The sequence below is a fragment of the Nelumbo nucifera genome, chromosome 3 (assembly GCF_055504915.1).
Source record: "Nelumbo nucifera cultivar China Antique chromosome 3, China Antique-T2T, whole genome shotgun sequence".
NCBI classification, from domain to species: Eukaryota; Viridiplantae; Streptophyta; class Magnoliopsida; order Proteales; family Nelumbonaceae; genus Nelumbo; species Nelumbo nucifera.
Window position 1 is genome coordinate 93,604,627 of NC_142651.1, and position 24,406 is coordinate 93,629,032.

The 24,406-nt window shown below is 35.7% G+C and overlaps 2 protein-coding genes across 2 annotated transcripts in view; one reads left to right on the top strand and one right to left on the bottom strand.

The window, feature by feature from the left end:
* Window positions 1-324: 324 nt before the first annotated feature.
* On the bottom strand, window positions 325-1,051 carry LOC148801732 (uncharacterized). The gene is made up of 2 exons (XM_088900416.1): window positions 634-1,051; window positions 325-509 (listed from the first exon to the last, which is right to left on the bottom strand). Exons 1-2 carry the CDS (start codon window positions 1,049-1,051, stop codon window positions 325-327), a joined length of 603 nt encoding a protein of 200 aa, XP_088756542.1.
* A 3,872-nt stretch (window positions 1,052-4,923) lies between these two features.
* LOC104589775 (putative LRR receptor-like serine/threonine-protein kinase At1g53440) overlaps window positions 4,924-24,406 on the top strand; it is a 103,335-nt gene continuing 83,852 nt past the window's right edge. Inside the window, exons 1-6 of the mRNA XM_088902302.1 lie at window positions 4,924-5,334; window positions 9,852-10,026; window positions 15,109-15,180; window positions 17,532-17,600; window positions 17,686-17,757; window positions 17,836-17,907. Coding sequence (XP_088758428.1) covers window positions 5,214-5,334; window positions 9,852-10,026; window positions 15,109-15,180; window positions 17,532-17,600; window positions 17,686-17,757; window positions 17,836-17,907 — 581 coding nt within the window. The 5' untranslated portion in view covers window positions 4,924-5,213. The remainder of the gene's footprint in view (window positions 5,335-9,851; window positions 10,027-15,108; window positions 15,181-17,531; window positions 17,601-17,685; window positions 17,758-17,835; window positions 17,908-24,406) is intronic.

Consider the following 24,406-nt stretch of genomic DNA (forward strand, 5'->3'; position numbering starts at 1 on the left):
GCAAAATTAAGTTCAGGATTTAGAACAGTACCTGCACAGTCTTCAAGATGTGCAAAATTCACCATATTCGCAGTTGCAGGCATCTTCCCTTTCATCAGTTTAATAAGCTCCTGCTGAATTAAATTTGCAAGCCTTGCATTCTGGTCAAGTCATTTTCCTGCAGTAGTTTGGTGTATCCACCAAGTTTGCTGCATATTTTCCTCCTATTTCATTTCTTGTCCCTGACTCCTTTCTCTTCTAGTCTCTGAGTTGCTTGTACCAGTCTGGATATCCAATAAGCTTGAAGCATGATTCATTGAGATGATCATTAGTGTTGCAGTGAGTTCAATATTGCTGCTTCTTCTCTTCTTTGGTCACTTCATTTCTCTTTGTATTTCCCTTGTTTCCTCCATCCTTCCTAGGCATCTGTGTTCTAGCTAGCATAGCTGCATTCTCATTAGGTTCCACATAAGAAACTTGAACCTCCTTCTGCTTCTCAACCCTTGTTATCATTGAGTATGCTTTGTTGACTGAGGGCAAGGGATCCATTAGTAAAATTTGACTTCTATTATGATCATAAATATCATTCAACCCCATTAGAAATTGCATCAGACGATTAAAAGATGTGAGATGCTACTGTCTTTGTAGATCCACATGTGCATTCAGGTATTGGCATTAAAACAGTAAACTCATCCCAAAGTTTCTTAAGTCTAGTATAATACTGTGTAACAGTCATCGTTCCCTGAGTAATGGAACTAATTTCCCTCTGTATTTGGTAGAGAAGAGGTCCATTACTCTCTCCATACCTTTCCTCTAATTCACACCAAAGCTCTCTTGCATTAGAAGTGTATAAGAAGGCTTCTACTAGGTCCTTTGATATTGAGTTTAAAATCCAGGAGGTTACCATACAGTTAACCTTATTCCATTGATCATAAATTGGTGAATCCTTTTCTGGTACCTTATAACTCCTATCTATAAGTCCCAACTTCATTTTAGCTCCTAGAGCAATTTTAACAGATCTACTCCAGGCTAAAAAGTTCTTATCAGTTAAAGGTGCAGTGACCAAAGCCATACCTGGATGGTCTGAGTTGTGCAGGTACATATATATATAATTTGACAAAAAAGAATGATGTAGAAAATAACAAACTCTCTAACAAACTTGCCACCTCACCCTATAAAATAAAAGAATAATATAAAACTAATAACTAACTAAATGATGAACTGTAATGAGCTGTAATGAGTTGTGAGCGGCACTGAATATGCAGGAAGAATATACAGGTATTGTACAGGTGGACGTCAACCCAGCCTAACCTGACCCAACTTGCACCCATAATCGTAAAAACAAAGATATTTTATTACATTCTATAGAGCATAGAGTCATATTAGGGACCCATAACCGAGATGGTTATTGGTTAGATAGCGTCCCTCCAAATATAGAGTCATGGGGTCGAACCTACCTAACTACAAGCTCTCAGTACTGTATAAGGTCAATGAACCTACTACCTAACAGCAATTAAGCTCTCAGTGGTATAAGGTCAATATACCCCATGCATGTGCTTGCCTGCTACTCCGTCCCTAGGAAAGTCAATTGGATAAACCTAGCTAACAGCTGCAAGCTCTCAGTGGTATAAGGTCAATAGACACCGTGCATGTGCATGTCTGCTGCTCTGTCCCTAGGAAAGGCAATGGGATGGGCCCGTCCCTGTCCCCGAGACAAACCTCATCCTATTCACCATCCTCACCAATTGGGACAAGGGTTTCCCCGTCCCCATCCGCATGGAGTTTCCCACTCCCTGTTATTTTTATATGATATCAAATTCATTTTGTTTTCGATTCTACTTCAAAAAATTTTAAAAATAAAATAATTACAATTTATAATCTTATCAAAATAGATTCAAATATATTCTTCATCCTTTTCAACATTCTCATCAATGGGGACAAGGGTTACCCCCATCCCCATGAAGGTCCCCACTCCCTGTTATTCTTTTATCATGTCAAATTCATTTGGTTTTTATTTACTTCATTTCAAAAAATATTAAAAATAAAATAACTACAATTTACAACCTTATCAAAATATATCCAAATATATTCCTCATCCTTCTCACCATCCTCACCAATGGAGACAAGGGTTTCTCTATCCCCATGAAGATCCCCACTTCCTGCTACTTTTTAAGATGTCATATTCATTTTGTTTTCGATTCTACTTCTTTCTAAAAAGCATTAAAAATAAAATAATTACACTAAGCAAGGATCCCTGTAGGATGAGGTGTATAAAGGGCGAATGATTGTCATATATCCCTATCTATCCCCACCAGTTAATCCCTATCATATATAATATATGTTAGTTGGGATTCGTGCAACGCATGGCCCTCATTAACCAAAATTGAGAAAGGAGTTCTATGAAATTTCCAATTAAGTTGTGACTATCTAAGTCTATTTCAAGCATTATTTTTTAGGTTAAGTCTAGTTTAGCCAGTCACAATCCAAGCTATGCTTTAATTAATTAGAATGAACAATTTCCTATGTTCTAGATAAATTTGTATTAGTTTTTTGTATCTTAATGATAAATTTTTTATTAATATTTAAAATTTATTGATTTGTTATTAATTTTATATTATTTTTTAGGTAAAATTATAAAAAACCCCATATAACAATTCTATAAACCACTAATTCCAAGTTTTCTAAAACCCACTATTTTAGTCTAAGATTGTTTGTTTGGTCCGAACCTGTTCGAGGTAAGTAGTTGAATAATTGACCCTTTTGACCTAACCATTCAATCACTGAAAATGTTTAGAGGACTTAAATTTGTGCTCGGTTGTTTGATTTGGGTGACCTTTTTTATAGTTTGGATAACTTTTTGTGATCATTGCGGTTCCACTATACAAAAAGAAAACTCTATTTTTGGCTTCAAATTTCCATTTTTGTATCTTTTGTTTATAATAATTGAAATCTATAATAAAAGTACAAATTAGACATAAAATAGTGTACACACATATAACTATAATTATATTATATTATATTATATTATATTATATTATATTATATTATATTATATTATATTATATTATATTATATTATATTATATTATATTATATGATATTATATTATAATCAATGATGTGTCACGGTTTGACTCCTCTAACCCGGACGATTGAACCATTGACCCATACCTAAAACTACTGGTTTTATAATGTGTTTTAAGACTTAGATCCGACACAAAACCAGAAAGCTTTGCGGGTCAGGAGTGAAGCAATTTGATTGTAAGTTACAAAAAATAAAATAGATTTTTTAATTTATTTCTCAAATATTATGCCTACTAAATGGTTAATATGTTGCTTTTTAGCATAAATAACCAAGGTTTAAGTCTTGTTACTTGTGTTTTATTAAAATACATACATATTTAATCAATACATATAAATAAATAAGCATATAATGAATGATGGTTTGATAGTTTAATGTTAACACACATAACCATGAGATCTTAGTTTTAAGTCTTTCCATTTGCATTTTAAAACCCGAGGTTGGATCTTAAAACCTGATTTATTTTCAACAGGTTAAAAACCTGATTCCCTTTTGGTTCCCAGGTTCAACAGTTAACTGAGGGATAGCTTAGTTGTACATTGGATGATTTGTCCCAGCAAAGAAGTGGATTCAAGTCCCACTATCATCATCTCTAAAAGAAAAGTTGTGAATAAATATCAAAATGGTTAATGATGTGATGTTTTACTATTCATAAAAATAGTGTGCACACACACATAACTATAATTATATTATACTATATTATATTATATTATATTATATTATATTATATTATATTATATTATATACATATGGATAATCAATGATGTGTCACGGTTTGACTCCTCTAACCCGGACAATTGAATCATTGACCCATACCAAAGTGGATTCAGGCGTTGTTGATTAGTACCAAAAAAAACGTTGAACAGTTCCATTGTTCTGTTGAAGTCTTAAAACATTACTTTTATTTGTTGAGTGAAGTAAAGAACTTATTCTGAAATGTAAGTTACTTGATTAATTAATTTAAAATTAAATATCTTTTTTCATGAAAGTAGATTATTTAGCCTAATTAATAATATATCATTGAATATCTCCATTTCAATATAATTAATTTTATTAATAATTATAATTTAATATATATATATATATAATTATAATTAAATTGAAATGGATATAAATATAGATAAAATTAATGAACTTGGTTTAATTTAATGAAATAATAGAGAGGAGAGAGAATTAGTGGCATGATGAGTTAATGATGAGAGATAATTAAAAGAGTTAATGGTAGAGAGAGAGAAAGCTAATGATGATTTAGTAAAGAGAGATAAAAGTCCTAATGGTGATTTACCAATCGAGTTATTGTGTTCAAGTTTAAAATTAACAAAGGGTAATTTTCTAGAACACCCTATAGTTTCACATTATTTTGTACATATTTGTACTATATATATTTGTATTTGTATTCCTTCCAATCCGAGCAGTACTTTTCATTTTATTAAAACGCCCCTAACACTTTTTCACACAAAAAAAATTGAACAAAAAGAGCCAAATAGAGTGGTTGCTCATGTTTACTTATAACTTACTAGGGACAATAATATTATTTTATTTTTATTTTTATTTAATTAAATTCATTCAAATGAACATTAGGGTCACAACTATCATTTTCCACAGTCACCTAATGAGAAATTTAGTAAAACACAAACTTTTAGTAAATTCCTAAAACTATAAGATGTGCTTTAATAAATGATCCCACAAAGAAAAATACCAATTTGACAAATTACATTTTAATATATAGATATAAAAGATATAGATAACAAATAAATTTATATATCAGGGACGACTAGGCAACGACGACGGGATGACCTTGACCTTACATTTGGCCTTGTCAGTTGATTACAGAGAAGACTGCCCCACGGGCCATGCACCTCCATCATTGCCGATATGTTATTTATTCCCCAAGGAGTGTTTATTGGTAGGCTGGTAGCAGATCACCGTATAAAAAAAATCCTTGATTCTTGAGCCCCTGGATACTTTCCCTCTTTCAGCGTTTCTTTTGGTAAGAAGTTTCGTCCGTTTATTCACATCTTCTCGGGTTGTTTCTGTAACATAGACCTAAGTTGAGTGCCCGTTGTTGTTATTGAGTTATTTCCACTTCATCAACAAGATCCTCACTTTTGGTCAATTGGGGGTTTGAGAGGGTGAGGCAGTAGTGACAGGGAGATGGTTTCAGTAACTATTGTTGCGAACCCATATAAGTTGTTGGCTGCTCTTCTCATTGTTACTGTGTTGCATTGCTTCGTAGCGTTGAGATCTGAAGCACAACGCTTACCGGATGAAGAAGGTACAACCCTCTCTCTCTCTCTCTGTTATATCTTTTGTTGATCGCCTAGAATTACTTCTGTTTTCTTTTTTGGCTAATTTTATTCAACGACGTCCTGGTGAGCCATACCGGTGACTTACGATGATCCATGAATGTGTTAAGAAATTCTGTTTTTTAATAGTTAAGTTTTTTTTTTTCTTTACAGATAATTGTGTATAAAAATTCTACTTTGCTTTTGCATCTCATCCTTCTACACAACTAACAGTTTAATGAGATTAGATGGGTGTAACAACTAACTGGATCTATACCATAAACCCATAGGATTGACAATTTTAGAGTTGTTTGAAATTATATACGCAATTTCTATGACATTTTACCTTAACAAACAAATGAAAGGAAAAAAGAACAATACTTACCCTGCTGGGATCATGAAAACACTCAGGTGGGACCATTTGAACCAGAAACTATTCAGATAATCGGTTTTGTTTCACTCCTAAACCGTTCCTTTGCCAAAAATCATTGATTTGATTAGTGATCCATTGATTTGGCTAGAAAATAGAATCATTGATCCATTCGACTTAGACAATGGTTTTTTTATCATTTTTTATTATAATTAATTTTTAATTTTTTTTTTCAAATTGCAATGGGTCATCTGTTTGGACTGAACGATCAAACCACTGGCCCTGATGCTAGTTGGTTATAATGAAGATCTGGGATTGCCTTCACCTTGTTTAAAAGGGTCTAAGGGATTGGGGCAAGGTTACGGGTTACCTTGTTGTGTAATCCATTACAATAATAATAATAATTCAGGCCCCCATTTGATAGGATGAGCTGAATATTAAGTTCTTTTAAGGTGGTTTTAATTGCTCTATGGTGCTTCGGATAATCTATCTGAAGAGGTTGAAGCTCTAAACAGCCCAAAAAAATAACTAATTGACAGTCAATTTGGGCTCTCCGGATTTTTCACTAATCATGGCTTAGAGGCCCACCTCAAAAGGTCATAAAGTTAGAAGTATGATTGTAAATGAATTGGATTCTGATCGGATTTAGTAAAATCCAAATCCAATCTGATTGTTAAAAACTTGCATCTAAATTTGGTCGGATTTTAAAACCTTAGATATAAATTTGAATTCTAATAGACTTAGATTGGATTCAGGTTTAATCTGACTCTATCCATCATCCAAGTCTAAAATAATTGGATAAAATATCGAATTGATCCATCAAATTTCAGGTATCATTAATAGGCCTAATCAGAAGCTACTGTATTTCAGACTTCAATCCTCATAAACCGGCGTTCAAAACAAATTCCGTTCGAATATTTATTGAATGATTATTATACTTACAAGGGAATTTCCATTACATCCGATCTTCATTGTAGTAATTTCATTATAATAAGGACTCAATTCAAGGCTATTAGGTTAAGCCAAGTCATTGACGACTAGGGCTGTAAGCCAATCGGATTTGGTTCAGATCTAGATACAAAGGAAGCTATCAAACTGTTTTCTTTTCTCCTTTTTAAATTTTCAAATCCGTAGGGTATCATACAGAGAAAGCTCAAGCTATCAAACAGTTTTTTTCTCCTTTTTGAATTTTCAAGTCCAATGGTAGAATATCATACACAGAAAGGTTCCATTAAGGTCACTAAAGAATCAAGACAAAATCGGTTTTAGTGTTTACAAGACCATTCTCACACCGCACAGCCCCTTATAGTCTTGCATTAGGAATATAAAAAAATATATAAATACGAAGATACTCCCAATACACAGTGTAAAATGCTATACAATCGGTGTGAATACAGTTTTGTAAACACTGAAGCCGATGCCCATCTCAGTCGAGAATTATTGAAAATTCAAAAAGCACGTGCTGCTTCAGCTGCAAAATATGGTGCTCAAGCGCTGTAATCGGCCAAGTGAAGACATGACCATCCAAATGCTCATTGAGATTAAGGAGTGAGACGAGAAGAGCACCCCCCGGGTTTTTATAATTCTCTCTGTTCCTTCTTCTTCTCCTCCCTTTTTTCACCGTTTTCCTTTTCTTTCTCTTTTCCCCACTCTGTTTTAATCTTTATTTTCTTCATCTCCCCCAAAGAGAATCACTTTCACTTAAGCTTCTTAGACCTCTTTCAATTTACCTATTATATCTTTAATTTTTAGCCATTGAGATTTACATGGTTTCCTTAACTAATTGACTTCATCACGCTAGAATCTTCGAGCCCTTAGGATTTACACAGTTTACTTAACTGGTTGGGTTTGATATGATTTATCTCAATGTTAGAGGTGAATATGGGTTGGTTCAATTCTGCTCCAAGGCAAAACTTGGAACCTATTTTATAGGGGTCAATTCTAGAATTATTGAATCAAAACCTATCCCATCAAGATCAATTCTAGGGTCAATTTTGGCCTTGTTAGTTCAAGAGTCTACTTATGAACCTGTTCTTTCCTTACCCCCAAAAAATTAAAAAAAAAAGACAAAAAAAAACAAAACCTTTTCTTAAAAAAAAAAAACAAACATTCCATACATTAAGAATCAAACTAGATAGATATTTATTGATAACGGTACTATCAATATATATGATTAATTAACAATCACAATCAGAAAATGTTTACTATCTAAACATTCCATAACATTAAGAATTAAACCTGTTTTTCAAAACTACTATTACTATCTAAACTTATGTTACCTTTACTGATTGAATTTTTAGATTATTATAATATATTAACATGTAGTTACAAAACTATCATTACAATTTAAACTTTGTAAGTATTACATTTTAAATTAATTATTATACACAATGGTTAAGTGAGACTATAGTCTTTGTATATATAATCATGAGTGCTTGGAATCAAATCTTCATATCCTTAAATGGGATTTATTTTAAAGCAAATCCAGTTAATTTTTTTTTCTTTTCTCTTTTTTTTTTTTTTTTTTTGGGGGGGGGTAGGGGGAGAAAATAGGGGTATCATGGAAACCCTAGTTTCACTCTATCTCTGCCCTTGCCTCTAAACCCTCAAATTGACATGGGTGGGAGTTGGTTCGAAGAATTTGGAACTAAATCCTATCTGGTAATAGATTGGATAAAGCCAGTTGGAGACCAATTCAAGGTTAGTTCCATTTGATTCCAAATAAAATTGACCCATTTACTCACCCTAAATTTCAATATGCAATGGCAATGGATTGGTTTAGAATGAGTTCACGTCAACCTGATCCAACACAAAACTTGATTAAAAACTGACTCTCGAGTCTATTTGGGAGGGCTGAGCTGAACAGCTAATTAATTAGATGCTTTGAGGCACTCCTACTAAGTTATTTAAAGAGGCTAAGCAAACAACACAAATAATAACTAGGTGACAATCAATTTGGGCTATTGGATTTTTTTCCAAACATAACTTAAAGCTGTCCTTATAAGATCCACCTTAGAAAGCTATCCCTTGTGCTTTAGGGAATGGGATCCTCCATCATATCTCAGTGTCCTCCCGTTCAAGGAGTGACATCTATATAGTCACAAAACACGGGCTCCCACTTTAAATGCTTGAAATCTTTACAACTTTCTTCGGTCTTTCTTTTAGTAAAAATGGAAATGTTAAATGAAAACTATTGCCTGTATCTTCTCCTCTAAATCCCTTTTTTCTACCGTTGGTATTCATGCCACTTGTTCTGGTTGATCATCTCCTCCCTTCACAATCATTTTTTTGAGCTAAGAGTCCATTTGATTTATAGTTGGAATCAAAATCAAAATCTATTCGAATTAGAAATAGAATGGTCTATTCTCATAATTTGTTTAGTTCAAACAAAAATTGAAGTCAAATTGAAATAAGCAGAAATGAGATTTCATTCCCAAAGAAGAAGAAGAATTATCATTCCCTCAAATAGAAAAATGTCAACTATAAAGTATAAACATAATGAGAGAAGAGAAAATGTCAACTATAAAGTATAAGCATAATTACAAGGGAGAAAGTATGCAGTAGGGAGAGGGAATGAAAGGGGAGGGTAGGAATGGCAACGGGGCAGAGATGCTCTCCCCATCCCCGTCTCTATGAAAATCTCCATTCCCATCCCCGTTCCCGTGTTTGCTAACGGAGATAAGGTTATCCCCATCCCTTAATTTTTTATAATGTTAATCATTTTATTTTTGTTTTCTAATTTTATTTAAAAAATAAAAAATAATTAAAATTTGTAGAAAAAATTCAAACATATTCAACCATATTTTTTAAAATATTAATATATAGATGTATATATATATATACATATATAACGTATACATAGACATATACATATATATTAATATATATTAATGGGGATTCTATGAGGTAGAGATCAACATCCCCACGAGGAAAGGGAAAAAATTACCATCACAACGGGGAGAAAATAATAGTTGGATTCACACGTCACAACGAATGAAATAAGAATTTTCATTTCAAAACTTTCAAAAGCAATTAAAAGATCTTCTTCATTTTTTTTTATTTGCTTATTTGTTTATATTTTCTAAGTAGATACATCAATGCTTTTAAGTGATGTCTTCTGTCGACTCTTCTTGACAGTAAGGACGCTTCGTCAAATATCAGAAAAATTAAATAACACATATTGGAAGAAGCTCAGCCCAGATTCTTGTACTAAAAAGGACCTCAATCGGAATTTTGATTCGCCTACGATGCTCAGCAATGTCACCTGCAACTGTTCATTCAATCAATCGACTGTTTGCCACGTGACAAACATGTACGTACATCAATTCCAAACGGATCTTTTCGTATTGACTTTTCTCAGCGCTATTCTTTACTAACCTAATAAATCAATTCTCTCTCCCATAGGATACACCCTAACTGGTTTACACGGTTAAAAAATATAGGGTTTTAGGCATAAAAATTTTCGAAAAAGTACTGATACGCACGATACACACGATGCAAAATTCTGAATTCTCTCCCCTCTATATACCACATCCTGCCCATAAATTTGGTATCAATTCACGGTCAGGATGCATCCCCTGTACTTTGGGTCTGGTAAATTCTGATCTGGGCTGATTGGTACTTCTCTCCCTTATTATTTTATTTTTGTACAAATGCCTCTTCCCCTTTCTTATTTACTTGTTTCTTGAAACTTGAAACTTTAAGTTCCTATTGATTTTTTTTAAACTATTTGTTTAGATAATTGGCAAATTCTATTCTTATTGTTTATATATTGTTTTAAAATGTTCCTATTATTTCTAACAATTGTCTTCATCATTAAATCCTAACAGAAAAAAATAAAATATTAAAATTTTTCTTTATTATTCTTCAAAATTTCAAAATAAAACTCAATTAATAAAAATTTTCATAAATCTCTCTAAGCTTTTTTTTCTCTGTCAATCTCTCCAATAAAAGTGAAGACATAGAAAAGTGTTACGAGCCTTAATGTTCCAAGGGATGAAAAGCTTACTACCTTTACTACTGCTGACGCGTACGGGTCTGGCATGGGTATTTATGTAAAACCAATAGGCACTACTAGAGACCGTTAGAGTTGATGAGAGAATGGATAATCACTAATTGTAATCATTGCAAATCATTTCCTAACGGCCATGAGCCAATATAAATCAGATAAACCAACTAACGTATCCATTTCCATATGTGAAAAGGGTATGCAACAAAAATAGTATTTCTTTAAATCAAGCAGCCCTATGTATGATACCATTCTACAACTGCCATTGGTGCACTACAACCCAAGTGGTGGATGATTTCTAGAATGGGAAGATATGGAATGGAAAGGTGTGGTCAGAGAATGGTTGGATTTGCAGTCAAGATTGTCGTGTCTTCCATTGCTGAGTGAAGGGAAAAAAAGGAGGGTTTCTTCCTCCCTTTGATCCCCAAATCTAGGGTTCGTTCCTTCTCTTAGAATTGTAGATATGGTAAATCGACTATTGGGTCTCTCCAATTTTTGAGCTGTGTAGGGTTCTAAATGATGGACAACCAATATAGGGCCCATTTGTCTTTCCGTGCAGTCTTTTGACTATTTATAAGTTGGGCAGATCAATTTTCAGTCTATTTCCATTTAGCGTGCGGAAGATCTAGTCACCAAAAGATAGAATGCTGAAAAGATGCAAAAAACTCATTTTGTGTTAATTCTAGAAAGTTCCAAATGAAGTTTTTCGCTTTCGCATTTTATTCTCGTGTAGAAAAAGACACGAAAAGACATATATCTGTCAAACGTGCTTCAGCCTGTTTAGATTTTTATGCAAAAGCTCAATGCATCTTTTGACTATCAGAACGACCAGAAAATCTTCCAAAAAGACACATCAAATGAGCCTAAGACAACTAGACGACGATCTTCATGTAGACGGTGGAGATTCGAGCTGTATGAATTGTAGCAATGGGGAAAAGCAATAATACCACCAGTGTTGCAAAGGTCTTTGGCGAGGGCTGAGATGGCAGTTCCAATAGTAGTTCTGATGGTGTTGTATGGGTTATGGAGATTTGGGCCATGCGGGAGAATGGAAAAAACAAATGCAGGAAACCAGACCCGATTGATTGTCCGCCTAAGAAATAGAGTAAATGGAACAACATCGGAAAAGGTTCACCAGAGAAATGGCCGCCGCCTCTCCTTTCCCCACCTACGAACGAGCTATTGAAGCTTCCAAGTAGAAGGCATCAATGGGTTCAAGGTTTAAGGATTTCTTGGTTTGATGTGGCAGCACCAAATCGTCAGAGAAATGACTGCCTCTTTTGTTGCTAAGACCCATCGTCTGTTTGTTGTGACTCTGACAGTGATCGGTGAACAGATTGTTGTTGTGACCCATCGTCTGTCCCTAGTCTAGATAAATAGTGAACTTAGCCTCTTTTGCAGGGACGGTGTTGGAAAGAAAAACAAGAAAAAAAAAATCTTTTATATACCCAACACAACCCATTTTTAAATGGCAAGCATTGGCACACCCTCACGCTTCAGACGGCAAGCACCGAGGCCGGGGGTGAATAGAAGCAAGCACCCGCTCCTGAGGTTCAAACAGCAGGTATCAACACCTCCCACGTTTCTGACAACAAGCACCATCGGGGTGAAGTTACTATCATTTTTCAAAATATAACAGTCACGTGATGTGGTATGTCAGTGGATTATGACGGATAGGTGGAACCCTACTAATAGGGGGTAATTAGTCAATTTTCAGAAACAATAAAAGTATTTCAAGACAATATAATAATAGTAGAATTAGTTAATTAGTTAAAGGGATAGTTTAAGAAATTTTTTATTTTTTTATTTGCAGAATGAAAAACCATCTTAGGAATTGCTTGCTTTATTAGATAAACAAATACCAAGCTGCGCCCTGCTACCCGAACACAATAAGATTGTCCTTAAAGAACAATGGACAACCATCTCAAGATCATGAAAAAAATTCTATCTAACTTTGTATGGTTAACTTCTTTAGTTCTTTATTTGACAAGCATTTATTTGGCTACTAAGATCCAAGTGTAATGCTTCCACAAATTTTGAGGATGATCACGGGTGGTTTGAGTAGTGATGCTGCTTTTTACCCACATATTCCAAGGGAGGGGAAAGGGGAAATTTTAAAATTAGGCTTCATATATACAAGTTAAAAACAATCACAACAATTGTGTTTTTAGTTTACTTGTGCTGTTTTCTTTTTGTTTTTAAAGAAAATTGTGGTGTTTTCAATAATATCTTAAAATGATAATATGGAAATCTTTGACCTCTAGATCATTATTATTTTAGGAAAGTTTTGATAGAGGAAAAGAAGACCTCCTCTACAAATCAAATTGATGTGTTTATCTTCATAGATATCAATGTTTTAAAAACTAATCAAAATCATAACTGCTTTGGCCATCGGTTTCTAGGTCAATGGTTTGATCATTCGGTTCAAACAAACAGTTAGTTCTAAAATAAAAACTTAAAAATAATTAAAATAAAAAATGGTCAAAATCGTTGTTTGAATCAAACGGGTCGATAGTTTGACCGCCCAAGTCAATGATTTTTGGCAAAAGAATGGGTTAGGGTCGAAATGAAATTGGTTGCTTGGAAGGTTCCTTGGCCGAACGACCCGATTGTCCAGGTCAACAACGGTTCAAAAATACCACTAAAGATTTTGTATCCTAAAAAATATATTTTTCTTTAATAGAATTATAAATGGAACAATCCAAATCTCCTACCCATAAGAATCTTATCCACACCTACGTAGAGTTGCATGCTGAGAATATCTTCTTATGAATGGTAACATACAAATATAGGAAATGTTCTCAATGTACAACTGCAGTGATATGTGAGTAGGGTCACATCCCAACTTTGTATTGAAAACATCTCCTGATGACAAGTACAGGAGATGTTCCCAATGCACACTGAGATGTGCATGTGGGGCACCCCTATGGGGTGCTAATATGAGCTCCAGTTGAATTCAACGCCCCATAGCACATCCCAACCTTGTATTGGGAACATCCACCGATGACAAATAGATGGGAGAAGGGAGCGTGGGAGTGGGGAATTCATATTAGGTAATGAAGTGGGACCCAACTGATGTATCCCTGGACACCATCTACCCCTACATGAGAAACTTTTGTAGAGGCATGCTAACATGCCATGGCAGTTTCTAGGTATTCAACTAAAGAATATGGAGACCCATCATCAAATGGTTCCACATGAACTAGTGCCTAGAGTTGTCAATGGGTTGGGTCCACATGATAGAACCAAACCATTTGAACTGATTGGTTCTTAGTTTTGTGTCCTGATCATACTTGGATAGTTGGATTAGACCAACCTTTGTAGTTTGATTATTTTATTAATTAATAAAGTAAATTGCATACAAGTACTTCATAGGAATAGTTTCATTTTAGGGCCTGAACTTTCAAATGTGCCATTGTAATACCTGAATTTAAAAAAAAAAATGCCCATTTAAGTTCAACTCCATTAAACTTACGTTACTATGAAGGATTAAACCATGAAAATGCCCATTTAAGTATAATTAGGTCTCATCATCTGGTCAGACTTTGTATGTGTTTGGTTCCGTTTATGTTTATTGAATAAACATTTGTAGTTTATTTGCTGGTAAAATCGAGAAATGCAATAATTGCAACCATTTATGACAATCAGGCACCACATCATTATAACAATGAATAAATGTTTGATTATTTGTGGAAGTTTTAAAAAATAATTTCCACAAACGATTGGTATGCACAAAAACCAAAATTCACTTTTTACATTTTCTATGCATGCAAAAGAGCAAGAGAGAGAAAATGTTGAGATAACGCCTATGTGACACCACCAATAAACATTTATTGAATAAACATAAACAGAACCAAACACCCATTAATAACCCGCTCGGTTTTGGGTCTATTTTATAGAATTTATTAATAATTAGTTTGAGAATGGTCCACCTTGTCAGATTTGACCTATTGACATCTCTAACATGGTCATATTAAATAATGCTTGACAAAATAAAAGAAAAAAAAAAGAAACATCAGCTCAATCAAATATCACAATCCACAGTTACATATTTTAGCTTTGAACGTCCTATCAACCGGTTTAAGGTCATTTGACTAATTGGCTTGTAGATTTGAGTTCAAATCGGCGCTCACACTGCCCCATATCATATCCCACTCGTGTATTGAAAATATCACATAAGATGTTTCCATTTGGCAATGCAAGCTGGCGCTGATGTAATGATCTCTGTAGATTTGTAGTGAGGATTCGAGATTGAAATCCCACAGGGGGTTTGGGGAAGGGGCTAGCCCCTCTTTATTTCCCATCCACACATCCCTTGTATATTGTCACGTTTTTTGTTTAATAATAATAATATTTTTTTTATATTTTCTTCCTTGTACATTTCAGCCAGTTAAAGAGTTTGAACTTAACCGGAGTTCTACCTGAAGAATTTGGGGATCTTCCATATTTGACAGAGATGTAAGTCATTGACATTTCACAAAGGCTTGTTATTTAAACAGGAGCACACTTATCCGAGTTCTTTTATTAGAAAATTTATCTGTTTAAATAAGATAATTTCCGTTATTCATGTTCTTTTGCATTTATTAATTTCTCGATAAGTTGATTGTTTGTTTAATTTATTTCCATTTTTACCTTTGGGCCAATTACTTGAGTCCTTTGTGTGTTTTGAATTGTGTGTGTAATCCTTACCATGAATGAGGTAAAAAAAGGGGAAATAGTCTAAAATCCACCATGCGTTTTCAATATTTCTTTTAAATTCACCATAATTTTTAAAATGTCTAAAATTCATCATGTCAATAAATTTTTATTTTCCAAAACTCACCTTCCATTAGTGCACTGTTAATGCTTTTTAACAGAGGTGTCCATGTCAGCATAAATAACAATTTTCATGACTAAATTACCCTTGAATGGTGAATTAGAGAAAAAAATGGTCTTTTCAGTTTTTAATTTTCTTTTTTTTTGCATTTTTAGTGTTTTATTATAATTTCCAATGTTTTTTATAATTTCTGTTTTTTTTTTACATTTGTCTATTTTCTACAATCTATAAAATTTCCTGTATTATTGTTATTTATTTACAATTTCTGTGTTTTTCCATAATTTTTGGTGTTTTTTTTCTGCAATTTTTATTTTCTGGTTTTGTTTTTCAATTTCTATAGTTTCTATAATTTGAAAATAATTTTTTATTTTGTTTGAAATTTCTATTAATTTTTTTATATTTTTTGTAATTTATATGTTTTTATGTATTTTATATTTGAAAACATTTTTTTGAACTTTTTTCCTTTTTTCATGTCTAAATATTAAAATGGTAATACATTAACACCCATTGATTTATTTTGTATATATTTTATATTTTTCTATAAAGGTTAAAATGGTAATATATTAACACCCGTTAGTCTGTTTAACGTCAAAGTTAGTGACATGGTGAGTTTTTGACATTTTGAAAAGTTGTGGTGACTGGTGAGTTTAAGAGAAATATTGAAAACTCATGGTGAGTTTTAGACAATTTCCCATAAAAAAAGTCTATCAAGGTAAATAACTTAATCAATTACAAACCCAATACCAACCTATCAAGTCTATAGTTACTATTGAGATGAATATTCATTGGGAATTGGGATTTCGTAATCACAAAATTAGTCCTCACAGCCCGCAACTGCAATCGTGCATTAAAAATATCTTCCTACTAATGTACAGGTGCAGATACAAGATGGACTTCAATGCTCATAAGATTGTGCTCACACTATTCGCACAGTCTTTTGCAGCTTTGTATTAGAGCTTGGCTTTGGTCAATGTGATGCCTATTCCAATAGCTTTTACTGTTTTGTATTGAGATTATTTCTATACTTATGTATTTTATTTCATGATGAGATATTCCCAATGCAAAATTGTAAAACTATAGGCTTACATTGAGAATATCTCATCGTGAAAAAAGTCATACAAGGAAATATTCTCAAGAGATCACATCTCCGCCCTACAGCACATCCCCGCCATGTATTGGGAACATCCCAACGATAGTATCAGAACCGATAATGTTATCATTGTCATTGAGAGATGTTCCTAATACATGGCAGGGATGTGCTGTAGGGCATTGTGGGGCGAAGATGTGATATTTATTCCTCAATGGAAGAGAAATTGACTTCAATGTTCACACAAGTCCATACTCATAATCCCTTCTGCTCTTTATAGAGCATGCTTCACACCAACCTCACTGCACATTGTTGTTTTGGCCGTAAATCTAAAACATTTCCGAGCTTGTAATTTTTTATCCATGGAGAGATGTTCTATATGCACGGCTGAAATGTGTTGTAAGGTCGGTGTGAGGTGCGTCTATGAGAAGCATATCCCAATTTGCATTTAGCATTGACTTGTTGTGAGTCAATTTTAGCTGCAAGGGCTGTAAAAACTAAAAACGGTATGAGAATGAAATCCGAATGGAAAAATCTATGATAGGGAAAAGATATGGTATGGAAAGAGTTTTGACCAATCAAAACCACCCATCAATTTTGATAAATAACACCTGACTGGCTACCACGTTTAGAAGTTTTTCAGATATGATATCTTTTCCATATCATAGTCTAAACCCAATCCGAATTCATTCGTCCATTGGTTCTCAATATTTCAGGTACTGCATGTATCTTTTCGGTACCCTAGCTTGACCGTGGCCCGTGGGGCCTAGTAACAACCGTCTCACAGTTTACTCCAGTTTGGAGATGTTTAGATGGGCTCCGCAGTCCGCACAGAGCGCGCGGAAATTGTGAAAGATTTCTGGTTCTGGCCTGGCTGATCTTTTTTCTTCTTCTTCTTAAAAACAGAGATTTAGTTCTCAATTATATCAATGGATCCATTCCCGTGAGTTGGGCCCGGATCCCTCTCGTCACCATGTAAGAACTCTTATTCTTCGTCATTATATGGTTCTAAAAGAATCATTTAATGGCATTTCCTTACAAACATCATTGTGCATCGCAGATCTCTTTTGGGAAATCGCATTAGCGGATCAATTCCAGAGGCTCTTGGCAATATTGAAACGCTGGAGGAGCTGTGAGTCATGGCTTAATACTCTCGGTAAATTATGCAGGGAGTGCCATCTGTTTTTCTGATTCAAACTGGTTTTTGCAGGATTTTGGAAGATAACCAGCTCGGAGGAAAACTTCCTCCAAAACTTGGAAACCTAAGCCGGTTGAGAAGATTGTAAAACAAAAGTTCTAATTTCCTTAGTTTGTTTTTATGTTATTTTATGAATATCCATTTACTGTCTCGTAGTTCCCTGAGAGTCTCCCATACCGGTTATCATCTATTTTAAGGATATAAGTCAATTTGTGCATTAGTCATAATGAATCACTGAAATTCTGACATCATCATCATCATTCTAATTGCGTTGGCCGCAGCAGATACAATGTTATTCCATTCCGCACTAAGGCCATATGTTTTATTAGTAGATTATCTGGCAAGACTTCAACTAAGATTATTCAATCTGCTCCAAGTCAATTCTTCTAACGAGTGCATCAGATGGTTTTTATTCCACATATTCAAACCATCTTTATCTACTTTCTTTTTTCTTATTTGTTATTACATAGTATAAATTAGTGATGACTCAGGAGTGGGAGGACAGAGAAGGGTGCACGTAAGGCCCATTGGCCATACCGCAAAGAGCCTGCAATTCCATGACTTTGATCCTATGACTCTTTTTTTTTTGGAGTGACAGAGAGTGACCAATCTCAAATATTTGGTCATTGGCCATCTTTGTCTACATTGTGGACTTGTAGTCATCCTAAGTTACCTTGATTAGAAGGGTAAAAGAGACACATCAACAATTTTTTACTTTGTCTTGACTAGAAGAAAGATGATACGATGAGAACAATGAAGACACACTAGTCATATGCCCCAAAGATCTTGGGTCAATCACCCAGGGGAAAGAGGAAGAAGAATGAATGACATTGAAGGCAGAACCTACACTTGTCTTAGAAAATGAAGAAGAAGCAAATGAAGACTGTTTCAATTGATTATTGATCCATAGCTGATTGAGAAGATCTACCTCAGTAGTAAAGTCAGGAAAGCTAGGGTTAGGAGTAGTGGTTTGTCCCAAATGGGTGAAGCACTTGGAGTAGCAATTTCTTTTACCACCTTCAGTTACATTTGAACTGGAAACATGACCAACACCACTAGAACTTTTATATGGCTTCCTAACCTTCCTTGAGGCAACTAGATTGAATACAGAATCTAGCACATATCTTTTGTATGTTTTTCTCCTCCACAATGAATACACTTCAAATGTTCGTTGTCTCCACCCTTACTTCCTTTACTTGAAGCTGATAAAAGAACTGGTTATTCAGTGAGCTGAAACTGAATCTCACTTCCCATCTCTTTTCTCCTCAATTCTTCATTCCTGATAAGTAAAAAGCATGCCAAAGGTCAGGTAGCTCATCACTCCCTTCCCTATGATTTGGGAGTGAATGCTATCATATGATAGATTCATCCCTGCAAGAAATTTGAAAATTCTTCCTTCAAGTTGTTTATCATGTTTTTCTATATCCTTGGTGCTTTCCTAGCCCAATATCAAATGATGACCAAGTTCCTCCCAGAGGACCTCAAGTGTTGCAAAATATGTGGCCACAGTGAGTTTCTCCTTGATTCATGGCTGCAATGTTTTTATTCAGCCTAAAATTCATGTAAAGTTTTTCCTCTCTCTGTAGGTCTTCAAAAGTTTATCCCATATAAAGTTGTGCTGTAGTGTTGCATTGTCCCAGCAATCTTAGGTGTCATAGAATAGAGAAGCCAAGACATTACATTGGCATTCTCTCTACATGAAGTCTTCTATTCAGGCTGATCCTCCTTCAGCTCAACAATCTACCCATTAATATGTACCTGCATTCCTCTATGTGACGACTTCAGTTTCAGATCTTAACTTGATGTAGAAAAGAAGTAAAAGAGAGAGAGAGGGAGAGAAGAAGAGGAGAAATCGAAGAAGAAGAAAAACCTGTTCGAACCCAAGAGAAGAGAATCGTTCTCATTCTCTCTTAGGTTGGCCAGGATATATAGACTACTAAAATGAATAGAAAAAGACTTTTATGCTCCTATTTAAGTTGGGACACATCAGCACTCACTAAAAGACATAACACCATATTAATAAAACTTAATTGACTATTCTACCCTTATTCACTTGACACTAACACTCCCCCTCAAGCTGGAGAGTATATATCATATAGTCTCAGCTTGTTACATATGTAACCCACTCTTGCCCGACTCAACCCTTTGGTGAACAAGTTTGCCCATTGACTCCCTGTATTAACATATGATGTACTTATCATTCTTCTAAGAACCTTTTCTCTCACAAAGTGACAATCAACCTCTATGTGTTTTGTTCTCTCATGAAAAACTGGGTTAGAGGAGATGTGAACTGCAGCTTGGTTGTCACAATATAGCTTCATCGGAGTGGTAATCAAGTACCCCATCTCTTGTAAGAGATTTCTCAGCCACACTAGTTAACAAGTTGTATGTGCCATGGCTCTGTATACAGCTTTTGCACTACTTCTTGCCACCACGGTCTGCTTCTTGCTCTTCCATGTCACCAAGTTACCCCCAAGGAAAGTATAATAACCTATAGTATGTCAGATATAGATCCAACCCAATCAACATCTGTATATCCCTCTATTTCAATATTTCCACCACTCTTATATAGCAAGCCACGACTGGGAGCTCCCTTCAAATACCTTACAATCCTTAGGATTGCGTCCCAATGTGGAACTCGAGGATTCTGCATAAATTGACTCACCACACTCACTACAAATGAGATATCTGGCCGAGTGATAATTAGATAGTTTAGCTTGCCCACCAACCTTCTGTACCTTCCTAGATCTTCAAACTCCTCACCTGTATCACTGCTCAACTTGACATTCAATTCCATGGGTGTTTCCACTGGTTTGGCACCCAATAAGCCTGTCTCCTCCAATAGATCAAGTACATATTTCCTCTGGCACAAATTAATACCATACTTGGACCTTGCCACTTCTATCCCTAAGAAGTATTTCAATTTGCCAAGGCCTTTCGTTTGAAAATGATCATCAATATAAACCACTAACAAAATCTTCTCCGCATCAGAGTTATAGCTGAATACTGAATGACCAACATGACACTGTTTCATGCCAAACTTCTTTACAATTTCATTGAATCTGCCAAACCAAGCACAAGGGGACTGTTTAAGTCCATAAATAGCTTTCTTGAGTCTACACACCTTACCATCCTCCCCCTGAGCAACAAATCCGAGTGGTTGCTTCATATACACCTCTTCAAGAAGATCACCATGCAAAAAGGCGTTCTTATTATCAAGCTGAAACAAGGGCCAATCATGTATAGCAGTTAGGGAGATCAAAACACGAACAGAACCAATCATGGCAATAGGAGAGAAGGTCTCTGTGTAGTCAATACCATATAATTGTGAATAACCCTTGGCAACCAATTGAGCTTTCAATCTTTCAACACTACCATTAGGCAAATACTTGACCGTATATACCTACTTACATCCTATAGCATGCTTACCCGGGGGAAGAGTGGTGGGATCCCATGTATGATTATGAGCTAGAGTGGAGAGTTCTTCTTCCATCGCCTGACGCCAACTTGGAGAGATAAGGGCTTTTTGGACATCCTTAGGATCAGAAACAAAAGAAAACAACGAAATAAATTGTTGATGGGAAGGAGATAGGTGAGAAACAGAAACATAATTGGAGATAGTATGAAGGGTACAACTACGTTTACCTTTCCGCAGGGCAATGAGAACGTCAAAGTCAGAAACGAGGGGTGATGGTGCCGCGGAAATCACTTCTGGATCCATTGATAGTGAAGAAGTTGGAGGGGCCAGTGCATGTCGATGCGTATACACTTGATGGATAGGTGGCCATGCAAGAGGAAGTGGCACCGGAAGTGAAGGCTTAGGCGTAGCTGGAACAAGAGGAATTGAGTTTGCGACAGGAACTAGAAGCAGGAGGAAAGAAGAAGGGGAAGAGACATCTGAGCCAGAAAAGAACAGAACCGACTCAAAGAAGGTAACATCGGGACACATAAAACAACGTCGAGAATCGGGATTGTAACACTTATACCATTTCTGGGTCCTAAAATAACCAAGAAAGACACTTCGTAGATCGTGCATCTAGTTTGTCTAGTTCGGGACCAAATTATGAATAAAGCACACACACCCAAAAACCCGAGGAGTAAGAGGAAAAGGAGACAATGTAGGAAACAGAACAGTGAAGGGAGACTGACCATCAAGGATGGACATAGGCATTCTGTTAATAAGAAAGCAAGATGTAAGCACAACATCACTCTAGAAGCGCTTAGGTACATTCATATGGTGCAATAGGGATCGAGTGGTTTCTAAGAGATGGCGATTTTTCCGTTTGGCTACCCCATTTTGTTGGGGGGTATAAGAGCAAGAGGTTTGATAAATAATACCATGTTGTTCTAAATATTGCTAAAAGGGTGTATAAAAGTATTCTCTGCCATTATCTGAACATAGGATCTTAATGTGAACACCAAATTGAGTGTAGATTTCAGCATGAAATTTTTGGAAAATAGAAAATAATTCACTTCTTTCTTTCATAAGATAAAGCCATGTCATCCTTGAATAATCGTCAGCAAAAATAACAAAGTACTTGTATCCATTGTGTGACACTACTTTATTTGGACCCCAAATGTCCGAATGGACCAAAGAAAAAGGACTCGACATACAATAATCGACTCTAGGACTGAAGGAAACCCGATGATATTTCCCATACTAACACGACTCACAATCCAAAGTAAAAAGATGACTCAATGCTGGAACGAGTTGTTTAAGTGCTTTAAGAGACGAGTGCCCAAGTTTGCAATGCCACTGGAGAGGGGGGTGAGAGACGACTAAAGAGCTGTTGAAGAACCACCCCCACCACCATCAAGGTAATACAGTCCACTAGCTTCATGCCCTCCACCAATCTTCATCCCCCATCTTGAGACCTTGAAATACACAAGATGAAGGGTAAAAAGTGATAGAGCAATTAAGAGACTTGGTCAATTTACTAATAGACATAAGATTAAAAGTAAATTTGGGTACATACAGAATTGAAGACAAAGATAATGAACCAATTTTAACATCACCAATACCACTTATGGAAGAAGTGAAACCATTAGCAAGAGTGACAGTGTTGGTTGTAGAGGATGAAGAAAGTGAAGAGAACACACCTGGAGTCCCAGTCATGTGATTGGAAGCTCCAGAATCAATGATCCAGTGGAAGGGTTTGGATGCCAGACAAGCCATACCTGAGTGGGCAAGCGTAGCTGTACTCGGCTGAGAAGTAGTTTGGATCAACCGCTCATATTCAGTACGAGAAATACTCATCATCTCCTATCCAGAGGCAACTATAGGTGAAGGTGTCGGACCGGTCTGTTGACTCCCTTGTTCCATATCACCACTTTCCACTGCATGATTTGCCTAGGATGATGGTGGGCCATGTAGATCATAGAAAAAATTAATAGTGTGCCCATCCATACCACAATGCATACACTTTCTCGGACCATGATTACGTCCTTTACCACGAGCTCCCCCTAAATCTCGACCGCCAACACGCCCACCACCACGACTGTACATGAGTCCACCTCTACCACCATGGCCTGGCTGGCCCTGATGAACTACTCCTCTACCACCACGGCCGCCCCCTCTAGCGACTGCAAGGGCAGTCCTATCGGATATGGTGGGGTTCTCTGGAAAGCCAACAGAAATCCTCCGTAGACAGGCAAACACCTCCTCGAGAGAGGGCAGGGCAGACCCACCTAGTATATGAGCCCTCACCAGTTCATATTCAAGATTCAATCCCACCAGAAATCTGGTTACATCTAGCTGCTCTCTCTGTTGTTGCTGAATTTTAGCATCAGATGTAAGGGAGTGATACACACTCAACTCATTTCTCAAATTTCTCTGACTAGCATAATACTCTTCAAGACTCCGGTTACCTTGCTGCAGACTAAAATACTCTTGATAGAGCTAATATACTCTGGTGGTGTTATCCTGTCCTGAATAAAGCTTCCTTGCATGATCCCGAATTTCCTTGGCTGTGTCTAAGAATATGAAGTTTACACTAATCTTAGGTTTTATACTGTTCCACAGACAAGTCATAATCTATGCATCTTTTTGCTCCCAATCACCATACTCTTAGGAATCAACTGGTTTTTTTTTTTTTTTTTTTTCTTTTATATGCTTTTCTTTCTTCTTGGCTTTGAGAAACACTTCAACAGATTTGACCCAAGGTATGTAATTTTCTCAATTCAATTTAATTGAGGTCATCTGTACATTCAAGTAGTCTTGGGGGATCATAATCGACTTATGTTCATTATCTCCCATGGCTGTAATACATTTATTTATTTTTTTGTTTCAACCTGCCTGCCCGAGTAACCACTACACTGCACTCTAAGAACGCTGTACTTCACTCCTCAAGTTAATCACTCACCACCATATGACTGACCATTGCTGAAACATACACTGTCACAGGTTTCAGCAATGTTAACCTCTACTATTGTCACTTTCGGCACCTCACAAACACATCACACACAAGAGTACCACACATCTGAACCTGCCACCATACAACTGATACTAATCTGAACCACACATCTGCACCTACCACGAAACCTACTGTTGCAGCCCTCTTCGTTCCATCGAGTAGAGGGTTCT